The sequence below is a fragment of the Oryzias latipes genome, chromosome 18 (assembly GCF_053564925.1).
Source record: "Oryzias latipes strain Hd-rR chromosome 18, Olatipes_Hd-rR_3.1".
NCBI classification, from domain to species: Eukaryota; Metazoa; Chordata; class Actinopteri; order Beloniformes; family Adrianichthyidae; genus Oryzias; species Oryzias latipes.
In genome coordinates this window covers 28020209-28036339 of record NC_136254.1, presented here as the reverse complement: position 1 = coordinate 28036339, position 16131 = coordinate 28020209, and the positions used below count along the sequence as shown (strand labels likewise).

Genomic DNA, 16131 nt, shown 5'->3' with positions numbered 1-16131 from the left:
TGGGATGACTGTCATCAACACCATTCACAAAAAGTGCAAGTCACATAATGCTTATATTAAGCATGGTTGTTTGCAGAATGCTGTTTCTGTTTCTGTACCAAAACTTTTTTTTTTATGACTGATCAAGACTCACTTTTCTGTGGAAACAAAAACATTTAATAAAGCGAATGAGTCAGCCCAGTCCCTTTTGGTTCATGTTGATTATCATTTAAAAGTTGCAAATTGTGGCATTTGAAGAACAAAATAAACTTCAAACAAGACCTCATAAACCTTTTATAAAGCATATTAGTTTATTTTTGATCAACTGGAAAATCAGGAAAGGATTAAAATGCTGTCCTTGGGAAAAACTCAATGATAGTGGCATAGTTATTCCTCTGTATAAATTTACATAAAAGGTTTTTTTTAAACAAAAATTTTAAAAATTAATTAATAACATAGTAAAGTCACAAAGAAGCTATAACTATAGTATAAGGAGGCTATAGACTTTAATAAGAAAAGTATAAAATAATGTTGATCCAAACACGAAACACACTCCAGGTTCTGTTGTCTTGAAGGAAAATCCTCCTTCTGTTGTCTTACGGTTGCACAGGTTTAACTTTTATAGACAACACGTTTGGTGAAAGTCCATATGTCTGCAGAAACTACACACACAGAAAAACAACACAGAAAAACAACACAGAAACACATAATTTGAATACTAACAGTGAATAATATCAAATATGAGACATTAATACATATTACTATCTGTTATTGGCAGTTTTATGTAAATAGAACTGTTACCTCTTCAATGGCTCTCTGCACTTCAGCTTCAGTCATCGCACCAAAAGACTTAAATCCCATGTCCAGTCCAATGACGTAGTCTGATTAACACACATAAAAGGTCTTTGTAGGTCAAAAGTTTAAAAAAATACCAAACAAATTATTCCAACAAGAGACACATGAAAAGACACAAAAAAAAACATTCCGAAAAAAGGCTTGACTTACTATGTACTTTGGATGTTGAGGGTGTTTTTGTAGAGTTGAGTGTGGAAATAAAAAGAAGTAAAAAAAAGGAAAACATGTTAAAAGTTTACCGGTGTCACACAAAATGTACATGGCTGCCTCGCAAAAATAGTTTTAAAAAAAAGCAGGCTCAGAAAGGCGCTTGCATCCATGAGGATAGAGACACATGAAAAATCATATGGAACATTACTGCCACCGGACTGCCACCACACAACCTCCAAATATGCAAGAGCGATGGCTGACCAATGTCGTTAAATCTTCCGGTCATTGTTGAATTTGAACTTTCACTGAAAACCTCGGTGGCTGTTGTAAAATGACAACAGCAGCTCACTGAAACAAGAGCCACAACATGGTCTGAAACAAGAGCCACAACATGGTCTTTTAGCAAATTCACTGTTGAATTTGCTAAAAGAAATGGCATTTAGGTCGCTGCACGGTGGCATTTTGGCACCTGTTACTGTAGCTTTAGTAAAATAGACATGACAGAAGTCTTTGAGTTAAAACAGTGCTTCTCAAATAGTAGGGGGAAGCAGGGGGGGCGCGCAGTAGTAGCGGTTTTTGGCACAAGTGCCCAAATTTAACGGGGGTCAATGGTGACAGCAGCTTAGTGCTTGGAAAAAAAACCTGTGTCACTGTTAGCTTCTTATCATCTCTTTTATCACAGAGTTTATAAAAGCCTGAAACCGTGAACTGCCGTCCCTGCTGCTGTTCCCGTCTCCTGTCACACGCAGCTCACATGTGTGAGAGAATGACAAGTTCTCACATCAAATGTAGAAGTGCGTTCTTTTTGGAACAATATTACCTTTATATGGTGGGCTCCGCCTGAGAGTTGGAACACACACGCGGTGAGCTGCCCAGATCAGGATCATCGCGTGCCATTAAATGACTCAGCACATGCTAATAATGTCATTCTTTATGAACTATTGTAGACATTTTGATGACGTGTCTTTGTTTTCCATCAATGTCTTCTTTGTCTGCCTGTTGTTTAGTTGGTGTCAGTATTTGACATAAAGACAGCAGGTAATGCAGGAAAACAGCTGCACTTTATGACATCATAAATAAACAATCCATCATTTAGAAAAAAAATCAGAACAATATTTTTATCTTCAGAATAAAAATGTTAAATGTATTGGTGCTGCTGTGTTAAAGTTTCAGATAAATTTACATTCAATATTAGTTATTAATTGAAATTTTTTTCTCAGCTTCAAATGGGTTAGTTGGTCAAAATGTTTTTAGTTTGAATAACGACTGACAGATTTTTTTTGTTTTAAGCTTTTCTTCTGCTTTAGAATAGAACAGGGTTTCTGTGTGGCTAAATAAATTTAATATTTGTTGAAAGTGGAATGCTTTTTTTCTTTTTTTATTGATAAAAGACACGAGGCGAGTGTGTGGGTGTGGGGGGGTTAGGGGGGAAACGAAACATTTTCTTTTTCCTAGGGGGGGCCTTGCAAAAAACAATTGAGAAGCACTGAGTTAAAAGAACATTTGGAAAGTTTGTGATGGACAAAAACAACATACAGTGGGTACGGAAAACAGGCTAGTGTGACAACATCCTGAGCATAGGCACAATTTACCAAGCACAGATTCTTACCCGTGAATGCAGTAACTGTCACTCCACTGCTTCTTATTCCTTCAAACACACAGAAGAGAGTAAAGGTGTATTCTGTCCGAGCAGTGAGTGATGTGACCGTGTATGATACAGGTCCTCCTCCTTCTGGTGCGCTGATGTTTGTCTCTGTTCCATTAAACTGCAGGATGAAGCTGACATTTGTGTTCATTCTACTCCATTCAAGAGTAATGCTGGTCTCAGTCTGTGCAGATGCTCGAAAGTTTTCTGCATTTTGAGGAGCTACAAAAGAAGCAAAGGAAATATTAAAGATGTAAAAGATAAGCAAGAAAAATACTACTTATTTATATTAGGATATCCGCTAACGTTACAGTCAAACTGAAGGAAACCACATAAAATCATTTAAAAGTAATTGGGTTTTGTTATGAATACTTGTTGAGAAGCATTGAATCATATTTTATCAGCTGATTTTAATAGTTTGAGCGCAGTAGTATCGGTTTTAGGTACAGGCAATACATGCAATTACCCGGGGCGCAAATTTAACGTGGGATGCATGGTGTCAATTCAGCGCCTAAAGTATTGTGCATCAAAAACGTAAAACCGTGCATCCAAACAACCAAATCTACTAATCAAAATGCACAAATAGAGGACTATTACCTATAATTTGCAACCAAAAGCTATAACCCAAAGCACAATTACATTTCTGACTTGCCGATTTGTTTTCTCGCTATTCTGAATTCGTCAATTTGAATGGCAGTTTTATTTTGAAATCGTCTTTTTGAGTTGCAGTTTTATTTTGAAATCGTCATTTTTAGTTGCGCTTTTATTTTTTGCGGTTTTGATTCTAAAACCTGTCGACACATAAAAACAGTCACGTCAATGTTTTATAAGACCTAAAAATGATATTCGCAGTAACAGATAACAAATTCATAAAAAATCAAATCCCTCTGATACGTTTCATGAAGACACACACAGGACCTCACACACCAAGCAGAAATGAACTTATTGCTGAAAATGATGCCAGGAGTCCAGCTTTAAGAAAATATAAAAAAGAGCAAAGAATATAGAATGATTCGATTTATTTCTTATTATCAAATTTTCCAAGCCTTGTTTGTTTTGTTCTGCAGCATCAGCATGTTCATGTCTGTGTAATTTGGAGAGCAAATATTTTTTATGGAGAGCAAAATATTAAACATTATTGAAGGTTTACCTTCATTTCAGTCAGACAACTCTTGCAGTAACAAATATTTATTTGACATACTTAATTTTCCACATTATATAAATTGGCATTCACATCTTTTCATTTGGCATAAGGCTCTGTTCAATTCCATGAGAAATTTCCATAAAACTTTTGGGTAACAAAACCCCCCTTTACGGAGCCCACAGGTGGAAGCGAAGGGAGGGGCGAAAAATGAGCGCTGAAGGTAAGAAAGAGAATGAACAGCTGCGCACCTGGGCTTAAATAGGAAGCTGAGCAGGTGAGTTAATTGACTGAACCGCCCTAGGGTTGTTACCTGTAAAACACTGCAGCGAGTATCTGCCTGAAATACGACAAGTCGTCATTTATTCTGGGTTACTATACCTGTCTGTTTTTATTCATTAATGTGATTTAGAAAAAAAAGTCAGCACAATGTTTTTATCTATTTTTATTTATTTAGACCAGAACAACGTTTCTGTGTGGCCAAATTAATTTAATATTTGTTGAAAGTGGATTTGTGTTTTTTATTTTGTTTATATTAAAAGATTCAATTTTAGGTTTAGTTACACTATTTTATAGATAATGATCTTATTTAGTCACCGTGGCAAGTTGGGGAGCACGAAACCTTTTCTTTTTACTTAGGGGGGGCTCTGCAAAAAATAACTGAGAAGCACTGCACTGGGGGGTTTTGAATGTTCTGACACACAAAGTATATTATTTTTGTAAACCCTTTTTTTATTTGAAGCTTAACTTTTTTTATATTGATTATGTTCGTGTACCTTTTTTTTTTATGGACCAGACAGAATAAAAGGAGAGAAGACAGTGAGATGTTAGAGACGGAGGATAAAAGAAAAAGGAAAAAAAGGGGGAGGGTTACGGAAGTGGGGGGAGGATGGAACAGAATCAAAAAAAAGTTGCTGGAGGTTTATCATCATTACTGTCTGGTTTTGTTTTTGTTTAATCACTACCAGGGATAAGAAGGCACCCTACCAGTAATACTGTTTGTTTTGGTTTTTCTGCTTTATCAGTTTCTGGCCATGTGCTGGGATCAACAACACAACTTCTCACACCTTAGTCTGAAATAAGTGGCTGCTCTAACATTCAATAACATTCAAACTGAATTCCTTTAGGGAAAATAAATAAAAATCTAGATCATTTTACCAGTTGTTACGGTCAGTTGTACTCCGGTGCTTCTGGTGTTTCCATAAACAGAGTAAAGATTGAATGTGTATGTTGTTCCAGCACTGAGAGATGAGACTGTGAAAGTTACTGGTCCATCACCATCAGGGGCTGAAATCATCCTCTCTCTACCATTAAACTGGAGCACATAGCTGGCATTGATGATCTTACTCCACTGCAGAGTGACATTAGTCTCTGTTCTTCTCAATAAAGTCAAATTATTCACATTCAGAGGAACTGAGAATGAAACAGAAAAAAACAGTTACCAGTAAATAGAATATTTCATTTTAGCATCACTCAAGGTGTTATCTTTTTTACTGACAACAGTAAAATTCCTAAATTTAATTAGTGCAGCACTTCAACATACATACCTGATTTGTGACAAATAAATGAAAATTGAGAAGAGCAGTCATAATTTGACCATTGTCCCGGCTTCTCTACAGTAACACATTGATCTCCAGTAGAGCCTTGTTTAACGACTATGTTGTACTGAAACACCGATTGGCTTCCATCAGACCACACTTTCTGGCGATACAGACCAATCCAGACCCATTCACTTCCTGATACGGCTTCAATTATGTTATTCTCTGCAATACTCCGTATGCTGTAAAAAGAAAATATTTACATCACAGCAACAACATAAAAAATGAGAAAGCTTAAATAGTAAATTCTTCTTAATGTTGTAAAATGGTTCATTTTTAGCATCTTTTATGCATCCTCCCATTATTAGGACAAAGAATTAAAAATCATCTCTATAAATGTTCAACTCCTTTCTATTTTTTGGTTGTAGATACTATTTTAAAAGTTATAAATACTGCAGTGGGATTTATTTGATATATTCTTTTTATGAAATAAAAACATTGCTTTGCACATCAAATTATAAATTTTGATGCTAATTACTTAGCAGATTTAAATTTCAAAGTAAGTCAAGACTTTTTTGGGACAATGAATGCAAAATAGAATTTTACAACACTTAAACAGTTTTTTTGCTTTGTGTGGCTCAATCCTTTATTACTTTATGATGGCTGCAATAAAACTTCAGAAGCTTCAGAATCGACTGGAATTATGTTAATTTCATAAATGGTTGAAGAGTTAGAACAACTCAAAGAATGTCAACACTGGAGCTAAAGTTTTAGTGTTAGATGGGTTTATCTAAATATATCCAAACTATTTCTTGATTATAGGCAAAAGATTTCTTGTTACAAAACTAGTATTTGGAAGTCACAAGGTACAGTTTAGGCATAGCAGTAATGAGAAATAGCTTCAAGAGTCAGAAACTGCAACAGAGAAAAGGTGAGAAAATAGGGGCCAAGAAAATCTATCAGTTCATCCTAAATTTACATCAACTAATGTGATTTTTTTTTTCTTTAGAGGAGAGGTTTGTCTGGAAAGCAGGTGCAAAGTGAAGGAAAGATTAGTACAACTGTACCTTGCTAAATCCAAATAATTCTGCCTGCAGTATTTCTGTGCGTCTGTCCAGTTCAATGGGGTGTTAATGAGAATGTAACCGGGGGTGCCAGAAACCATGCCTGCAAATACATAAAAGAACAACACACATTAAAAAAAAGAAACATCTTCTTGGTTTAAAATTGTTGTAATTGAAGATTTTTCTCAGTTTAGACAAGAGTCACATGCAATGCTTAATAAATCAGAGGTGTTTATTGCAGAAAGAGGAACACCGGCTGGATTTTGGTGCAGCAGAATTCAAGATCAATAACAGTTTCTAGTGTCAACAGTTTTATGTTGCCAAGAATACTTTACATAAACAGGCATCAAGTTCAATACAAGCTCAGCAGACACTTGAAATGACTAAATGATATTCTGATCAATTGGGAGATTTCAAAGAAATGTTTTCCTTCATTGTAACATTCTGACAGATAAATAAAAACGTTTTGAAGCAAAGTTGTTACAACAAATGGAGCTGAAACTCAAAAGTCTTGAAATGGGAGACTAATAAACTGCTCTAATGAAAAAGAATTTGTCTAGAAGAATGCACATTTGAAGTCAATAAAATCTGAAAGGTAACTCACCTCGATAGCAAACAAAAGGCAGTGCCTCAGAGCAATCATCGTCATCCCATAAACCGTTAACGGAACCATAAAAACGGACACACAACTGTTGTCCATTCAGATTGTTGGGCTCGCCAGGGTACCAATTCCTAAATGATAACTCTCCATCACCATAAAAGCTGCTGTCACTCAAAGACCACCTCCAACTGTTCACCATGTCATCGTGAAGACCAATCCAGGCTTTCCCTTTAAAACAAGAATTCATTCAGCCATTGAAAAAAATGGAAAAATTTAGATAAACCTGATCCTTTTGTTAAAAAATAAAAAAACTGTCATTCTCTGCATTTTACAAAATGTTCATTTGTTTCCAGTGATTTCAAGAATACCTTATAAGTGACACCTCCTATATTTTAGGGCAGCAAACTTTTTATTTTTTTCTTACCTCTGTTTAAAATGTTCAGATATGATGTTTTAATGCTGATATTAAAAAAAAAAAAAAACTTAACCAGAAGTTAAACAAGTTGCTTTAAAATAAAAAAAGGAGTTAAAAATACAACAAGATACTATCAACTTTTCGACTGAACTGGTAATTCAAAACCAGGCGTCCACTGGAGCGAGGACAAAACCAGGAAGGGTTGCAAAGTAAAATATGTAATTGTTGTACATTTTTATGACAGATATGGGACAATGTGTGATTTCTAAAAAGAAATCTATAAAACTACTGTTTGCTGAGTATTACCAGGTGGCATTTGTTTATTCAGAAATGCTGCAGAAAAAGCTGATTGATAAAAAGGAAGCACAAATACAGTGGGGCAAAAAAGGATTTAGTCAGCCACCAATTGTGCAAGTTATCCAACTTAAAAAGATGAGTGAGGCCTATAATTTTCATAATAGGTATACTTCAATTATGACACACAAAATGAGAAAAAAATCCATAAATTCACATTGTTTGATTTTAAGGAATGTATTTGCAAATTATGGTGGAAAATAAGTATTTGGTTACCTACTATCAAGCATGATTTCTGTCCTCCACTTCTTACTTGTATAAATGGCACATATTATAAATGGTTATCTATATGAAACACACCTGTTCACAACCTCAAACAGTCACACTCCACTATGGCCGAGACCAAAGAGCTGTCTAAGGACACCAGAAACAAAATTGTTTACCTGCACCAGACTGGGAAGACTGAATCTGCAATAGGCTTGGTGTGAAGAAATCAACTGTGGGAGCAATTATCAGGAAATGGAAGACATATAACACCTTTGATATATGGGGCTCCCCACAAGATCTCACCTCATGGGGTCAAAATGATCACAACAACAGCGAGCAAAAATCCCAGAACCACACTTGGAAGCCTAGTGAATGACCTGCAGAGAGCTGGGACCAAAGTCACAAAGACTACCATCAGTAACACACCACGCCGCCAGGGACTCAAACCCTGCAGTTCCAGACGTGTCTCCTTGCTAAAGCCAGCACTCAATAAAGTTGTTGCACTCCTAGGTCTGTCATTTTTTGATTGGTCCCTACGATCCTGCCTTGACACTTTCAGCATGACAACAATCCCAAACACACGTTGCCCGGGTAACAAAGGAGTGGCTTCGAAAGAAGCATTTTAAGATCCTGGACTGGCCTAGCTAGTCTCCAGATCTTAACAACATGGAAAATCTTTGGAGGGAGCTGAAAGTCCAGCGACAGCCCAAAAACATCACTGCTCTAGAGGAGATCTGCATTGAGGAACGGGCCAAAATACCAGCACTAGTTTGTGAAAACCTTGTGGAGACTTACAGAAAGTGTTTGACTGCTGTCATTGGCAACAAAGACTATATAACAAATCATTGAGTTGAACTTATTATTGACCAAATACTTATTTTCCACCACAATTTACGAATAAATTCTTTAAAAGTCAGACAATGTTATTTTCTGGATTATTTTTTCGAATTTTGCTTGTCATAGATGAGATATACCTGTTTTTAAATAATTACATTTTTGCCTCACTGTATGTCTAGAACCACATCACAAATAGTACTATCATAGACTAGTATATTCAGGCTGACTTTTGAAAAATGAATGTATTCATGTGGATATTATTTAAAATATTGAAATATAACATCTGTGCTCATCTAGGGACATCTATATGGCGTTTTATCGCTGCCATATATTGAAAGAGCGCAAAGACAATTGAGCGGGTGTATTCAGGAACTGAGTTTGCAAACATTATAACCGCGCAGACGCAATTGTAACCAAGCGACCCGGCATTTTAAAACTGCACGACTGCAATGAGCCATGATCCTGCGCACTAGCTGGGTTTGGGCGCAGTGTTAAGGGGGTGTTTTTGTCACTTGTGGGCGGTAACCTTTCTGGTTGATCTGATTGGCTGAAATTTGTGTGTGTGTTTATCAACAACACGTGGTGTGGGGATGTATGGAATGTTCACCAGCACTGTTCGCCTGTTTCTGATGCTGAAGTGTCGTTCCTATTATCTGCCAAGGGACTTTACAGCCGTGTTTTTAGCCGCTGTCTATATTCCCCTGCGAGCTAACTCTACAGCGCCTCTCGGCCAGCTCCATGGCGTCATGGGCGGCCGTGGTGCAGCAGTTGGGCGGCAGACCCATGATCGTAAGATTGCAGGTTCGATTCCTGCCTTGCACCGCCCATGTGTCAAAGTGTCCTTGGGCAAAACAATGAACCCCACATTGCCTCTGGTGGGATGTTGGCGCCAGTGTTCAGCAGCGGAGCCGCCATCAGTGTGTGAATGTGTGTGTGCATGGCTGAATGGGACTGTGACTGTAAAAGCGCTTTGGGCCTTCGTAAGAAGGTAGAAAGCGCTATATAAGTATTAGTCCATTTACCATCACCGCACTAGAGACGGCTCACCCTGATGCTGTTTTATTGCTGCGGGCGACTTTATTCAGTGCAATCTTCAAACCTTATTTCCCAGATATAACCAGCATGTAGACATTCCCACTCTTGAGAAGAACGTCTTGAATCATGTTTACACCAACGTAAAGGGTGCAGACATTCGAGTCTGAATACAAAGCTGCGAAGTATGGCCTGAAAAAGGCCATCACAGCAGCAGAGAGGCAGTACAGAGAGAAGCTGGATGGTCTCTATTCCACTACTGACCCTGGCCGCATGTGGAGGGGTTTGCAGCACATCAGACAACAGAAGCAGCACCAGCACCATCATTGCTGCAGACAGCCTGCCCGACGACTTCAATGCTTTCTACACCCGCTTTGAGACGTCCACCCCCCACACAGAGGGACCAATACACTCTCAGACCATGACACCCCCCTCACCCCCACCAGTTGTCTCATTAGCCCAGGCTGACAACATTCCTGGACGAGCCCTCAGAGCATGTGCTAACGAGCTTTTCAACCTTTCCGTCAGACCCTCCTGCTTCAAGACCACTACAATTGTTCCCCTCCCCAAGAAGAGCCCTCCCACCTGCATGAATGACTACCAGTCAGACCAGTAGCACTCACTCCATTCATTATGAAGTGCTTTGAGAGAGTGATACTGACCCACATTCAGAGCAGTATTCCAGACACACCAGACCCCCTGCAGTATGCATACCAGCCCAACAGGTCCACCTCAGATGCCATTGCCACAGCACTGCACACCTCCCTCTCACACCTGGAAAATAAAGACTCCTGTATTAGGATGCTCTTTATCGACTGCAGTTCTTCATTCAAAACAGTCGTTCCCTAAAAACTCACCCACAAACTGTTCTCCCTTGGAATACACCCTATTATCTGTGACTGGCACCTGGACTTTTTGACTGGCAGGCCTCAGTCCGTCAGAATAGCGGACAGGACTTCAGCCAGCATCATCACAAACATTGGCACACTTTTATTTTTTTTTCCAGTCATCAACCAGCATCCAAAAATCCATCAAAGTCCTCATCTTCTGCATCTGAAAATAACAGCAGAGATAAATTTCTATCAAACACGCCAGCTTCCCTTTCATCATCGTCAGAGTCTCGTTACCATGCGGCTCCAAAGCTCAAAGAACAGTGCAAGCAGACACATCAAACCAAGGAGTTCTACAGTCCAAAAGTGTCGCGTCACTCGCCTCCCAGTAAAAGGAGTGGAGGATGGACAGCTTTTCACTGTCATCTGTTGGAAGTTGCTGCGCTGGAGTCGATCTTCCAAAACAGGCAACTTCGCCTTTTTTCCGTGGAAAATCAGCTGCTAATGCGTCTTCTTGTCTTGTTTGTTTGTTTTCCAGCTTTCAAACTTGCAAACCATGGATTCATTATTTTGAATTCTCTGGCAGCTGCTCGGTTCCTGTGTTTGTCCACGTAGCTGATAGCTTGCAGTTTAAACTGTGCTTCATAATCGAGTCTTTTTGCACTTCCAGGGTTTCCAAAACAAAGTTTTTTTGTATTATGCACATATCTGTACCTTTGTACTATGGAGGGGGGGTGTCTTCGTCCTCACCTCTTTAGCATTCTCATGCTGTTCACTTCTAGGTCCTCTTTACCGAAGTCACACAACAAAAAAATTAGGGCCGCTCTGTACATTTTGGAGAAAATGTAACACTTTTATGTTTGCCTTATGGTTGTAAAAGTAGAGTATATAGAAAATAAGATAAAAGGCAGAGAGCTGCATTCAGTTCAAGAACCACCTGTTAGGCACCCCCTGCTATGAAGTTACCGCTTTCAAGTGACAAAAACGCCCCCTTAACACTGCGTGCAAACCCAGGGAGCGCGCAGGATCACCGCTCAGTCAGGATTGCAGGCGTGCAGTTGTAAAATGCGGGGTCGCTCAGATTGAATTGCGTCTGCCAATTGTAAAGTTCGCTCATTCAGTTCCTGAATACACCTGTTTAGTTGTCTTTACGTTCATTCAATTTATGGCAGCCATGAAACGCCATACATGTCATGTTCCCTGTTAGTTGTCGTGGAAGTCACACCAGTTGTACTTCTTGGTGTACTGCTTGATGCCCAAGTTGAGATATACTGCTCCACAGGGGCTTTTGGTACTGTTTGTACACACTAAAAACTCAGTGGCTAAACATAACCCAATTTGGATTATCTGTCCAACTTGAAAAACTCACCTGTATAACTTGATAATGCAACAATAACCGCATCAACATCAGCTGTATCCTCTATGGTGGCCAGATCAGCGTAGTTCTGTCTGCAGACACTCTGAGCATCTCTCCAGTTTAAAGGGGTGTTCACAAAGTAGAACTGACGAGTCTGTGCAAAGGAAACACTGAGCAGTGCTCCTGAAAAAAACAAAACAAAAACTAATTTCATTTTTTCCCAATGTGTAACCTGACAATGAAGGAATTCATGTTATTAAGACCCACTCATCACGTCCTGGGTTGACAGGATAGTTTTTATCAAACTTTTTATGCAACAGCCAGTGTGCAAGTTTCTTCCAACTATAATGTATTTTAAGTTAATTATTGTACAACTGTAGTCCCATGTTTCTATACAATTCTTTGAAAGTCGTGACATAACATCTTGTGACCTAAAAGTGAACATTAATATTGTCATTCTGACACAATGGGAAAAATTGAGTTCTTATGACCATAATAATGTTTACTTTTGGAAAAGTAAAAGCACACAAGAATGAAGAACACACAGATATAAACTTAACCAACAAAAAAGTAGGTTAAAATATCTGCCCATAGCTTACAACATATTTTGACTGTGCATTAGCAGATGGTGTCTCCATTATGGCTAATCCTTTTTGTCATCTAATTTTTAGTAGCTTTCTATTGTATCAATGGTACTAAAAAAGAGAAATCTGAGAAAATGTCAACCTCATAACTTAAAAAAGAGATTTTCTTCCTGCTGGGTTACATTGCAGCACGGACTGGAAATCTCAGAGGCAGTTGAGGTACATAGTCTAGACCAGTGTTTCCCAACCCTGGTGCTTGGGGCACACTGTCCTGCATGTTTTCCATGTTACCCTGATTATGCACTCCTGATTTAGCTCATCATCAAGCTCAGTGGAAGCCTGACAATGACAGTCATCAAAGGCAGGTGTGTTCAGGGTTGGATTGAAAAAATGCAGGACAGTGTACCCTGAGGACCAGGGTTGGGAAACACTGGTCTAGACATTAGCTCTTTATCTCAGGTCCTGTCAACACATCTTCAATCGGTCAATGTATAATGAAGTTTCTTGAATGTCAAAAAATGGGCTGGGTTGGACTTTCTGGTTTTTCCCGCATAGTCACAAATCAACACTTTCAGAATTTTAAGCATTAATTTAACAAAGAATGAAGCAACTGTCATGGTAGGGCCAAAGAATGCCTTTCCAGCTCTAATTCTAAAGCAAAAAGCAATTGTTAGCTAAAAATTGCATAATCATAATAAAAGACAACTGGGAACACTTTTACAATAGAGAAACTATAAAGTTGGAGTGGGACTTTAATGAAGGCTTAGAGGATAGTTATTCAGTTTATTTATATATTTATCTGGCTCTTATTTGGCTCTATATGAACTTTATAAAAAGGGAATTACACAACCACAAACAGAAAAAAAAGAGTTGTATTTGTGGCATTTTTTAACTTTCCTAGAGGTCAGAGTTTGTTGTAATACACCAGTAAATGGACATGTAATATATGAAAAATACTAAAAATGTGATGGTAATGACTTTCGCTACTTTGCTACTGAAAGAAATAATATGTTAACATAAGTCATTACTTTGCTAAGAGTTCCCAACACTGGTAACAATCGATACATACCATTACTTTTTAGTGCTGTTTGTAAGCCACTGAACAAAAATAACTAAAATAAATGAATACTTATATATATATATATATATATATATATATATATATATATATATATATATATATATATATATATATATATATATATATATATATATATATATATATATATATAAAATTATATTTTTTAAATTTAAAGTAAATTTATCATTTTGAAGTGAAACTGTATATGCTGCTCAAACAAACCTAACTTCCTTTAAGAAACAGGAATGCTTTTTCTTCTGCAATTAAAAAACCTCTCCAGAGTTTTTTCACTTCACATCAGGTTCTGTAATGTGATGTGTCTCAGCCACAGCCCAGTCACTGAATTAAAGTAGAACTGATAGTTTCTAATGTGGAAACTTAATGCTGTGGAATCACTCTGGCCAAGTAGGGTCTATTTATAAAATCACTTTGTATCTGCATTGCTTTAATTCTGCAATTCAGTGTTGTATAGGATTTACATTTCAACAAAAAATGAATACTTACTCTAAAAACTAAAATCTAAATAATCCACCTTTAGCTGGTTCATAAAGTTTTCTTAGGCGAATAAAATACAAAAAACAAAAAAATAATGTTATGACTGATGGATCTGTCAGATTAATTTTAAATAAATAAAGCCTCTATTTACTGTCTTTAGTAAATCTTCAAAACTTGTCGCTGTGCATGTTTAACGGTATTTAGCAAAGTGTTTCTTCTCACAAAGTTAAGATTATTGTGTTCTCCTAGCAGTTTCAAGAATTTTGAACAGTATTCCAAATAAAGGACTACGGAAAATTGTGATCTCCAATTATCTATGAAGACTCTCATTCATCCAGGTTGATTCCATCATAGTAGTAGAGGCTGTCATTTGGACTTAGTCTTTAAAGTCAGTCACTCAAAGACTGACTGGCTTGGTTTTTAAAGTTAGAAGACATTTCACTTCTTATCCAAAAGGCTTGTCAAGACTTTTGGATAAGAGGTGAAACGTCTTCTTATTTTAAAAACTAAGTCCAGATGACAGCCCCTAAATCTACTACTATGATCTCCAATTTTCATATTACAATTTAAAAAACTATAATCTAAAAAAAAAGTTAAAAACTTATGAATTGACTATTGAGTTTAAATTTGTTGTTTATTTCCACTAAAGACATTTGCAAGATACAAGTTTACAGTTTAAACATCATCTCTAATGATCAAAGTCAACTAAAGTAAATGCAGGTACTAAAATAAAGCATGTTAAATAAAACAAAAAATCCTGGGTATTCATATAAAAGTACTGACCTGCAAAAATGAGGATGATCACTTGATGATCCATGAGATAAACCTGTAAAGAAAACCATAAGTCATTCATGTTCTTTTCTTGCAATAGTGTATACTGCATGCTAATGAGCCATTTGCCATTAAAACATCTTACTTGATATCGTGTTCTTCATCAAGTTCTTCTGGATTTGTGTTCCTGCTTGCTAGTCCTTGTTTGTTTTGTCTTTCTTCCTCAAATATAGCAGAAAACCCCTCCCCTTCCAGCAGTCCAGGAATGCAGTGTTACTGGAAAACATTACCCTGGAAAACACCCTCTGTAACCCTTGTGCTACCCTAGGAACTTTAACATTGGGAGTTGGGTCATCTAGACCCACTAGACAGTGCTCTGAACCTTTTTTCTTCAATGATTTGTGATCTTCACTGGTGTCCATGGATTACATGAAATCTTTCCACCTTTATCCACCTTTGTCATGGTAGGGAGAACACGTCAATGTAAGGGTGGGGTCATCTAAGATGGCACAAGGGTTAAAAGATTTCAAAACAAAAAAATGGAAATAAGGCATTAGATCTTTGATTGGTTGCTCTTCATAAGTAACCCTTGATTTGTTCATCTGGGATGTGGTTAAGGGCCAGCTGCCCAAAACTTTTAACTAATGATGAAAAACTAGCATGGTTATCCAATTGATCTATAGTATTCTAATCAGGTTTTGTCACATTTAGCTGTGTTGGAAACAAACAGAACTTTTATTTCTTAACCATGATTGTGAAAATGTATTGGTTTCTTCTTTTTTTTTTTTTTTTTTTACACAGAAAATTACTTTCTATGGAAATCAAACAATGTTGAGTGTATGAAAAAAGGCTTGGGCCTCTGTGAAGTTGCAGTACTTGTTATGGTCATTGAATAAAATACATTTTACAATTTTATTTATTCGAAATGAGTATTAATACTAAAACTAAGTTTGAATATTTGGATAAATATCATATCGTGACTTGTATCTGACGATACAGATTATAACGCCAGACTCTTGCCAATACACACCCATAATAATAATAAAATACAACAAAAATGTCTTTAGTTTGATATTACTTACAAAGTTAGGACAATAATAGCAAAATAACAAAAAGTGACCAAGACCACCTGGAATTTCCACCATGGAGTGGACACTTGGGCAGGGAAGGCTGATCGCATTACTTCTGCACTAAG

The 16131-nt window shown here is 37.3% G+C and overlaps 1 protein-coding gene across 1 annotated transcript; it reads right to left on the bottom strand.

Moving 5' to 3' along the window:
* Window positions 1-267: 267 nt before the first annotated feature.
* On the bottom strand, window positions 268-15155 carry LOC101162871 (secretory phospholipase A2 receptor). The gene is made up of 9 exons (XM_078936245.1): window positions 14949-15155; window positions 12018-12188; window positions 6977-7201; window positions 6376-6475; window positions 5318-5550; window positions 4929-5183; window positions 985-2851; window positions 781-860; window positions 268-641 (listed from the first exon to the last, which is right to left on the bottom strand). Exons 1-7 carry the CDS (start codon window positions 15046-15048, stop codon window positions 2436-2438), a joined length of 1500 nt encoding a protein of 499 aa, XP_078792371.1. The 5' UTR covers window positions 15049-15155; the 3' UTR covers window positions 268-641; window positions 781-860; window positions 985-2435.
* Between the last annotated feature and the right edge of the window lie 976 nt (window positions 15156-16131).

Coding starts and splice junctions, on each gene's coding strand:
- LOC101162871 (XM_078936245.1), bottom strand. CDS start 15,048: ATGCAGTATACACTATTGCAAGAAAAGAACATGAATGACTTATGGTTT. Junction 12,189..14,948: donor GATCATCCTCATTTTTGCAG/GTCAGTACTTTT, acceptor TGTTTTTTTCAG/GAGCACTGCTCAGTGTTTCC. Junction 5,551..6,375: donor AATTATTTGGATTTAGCAAG/GTACAGTTGTAC, acceptor TTCTTTTTACAG/CATACGGAGTATTGCAGAGA.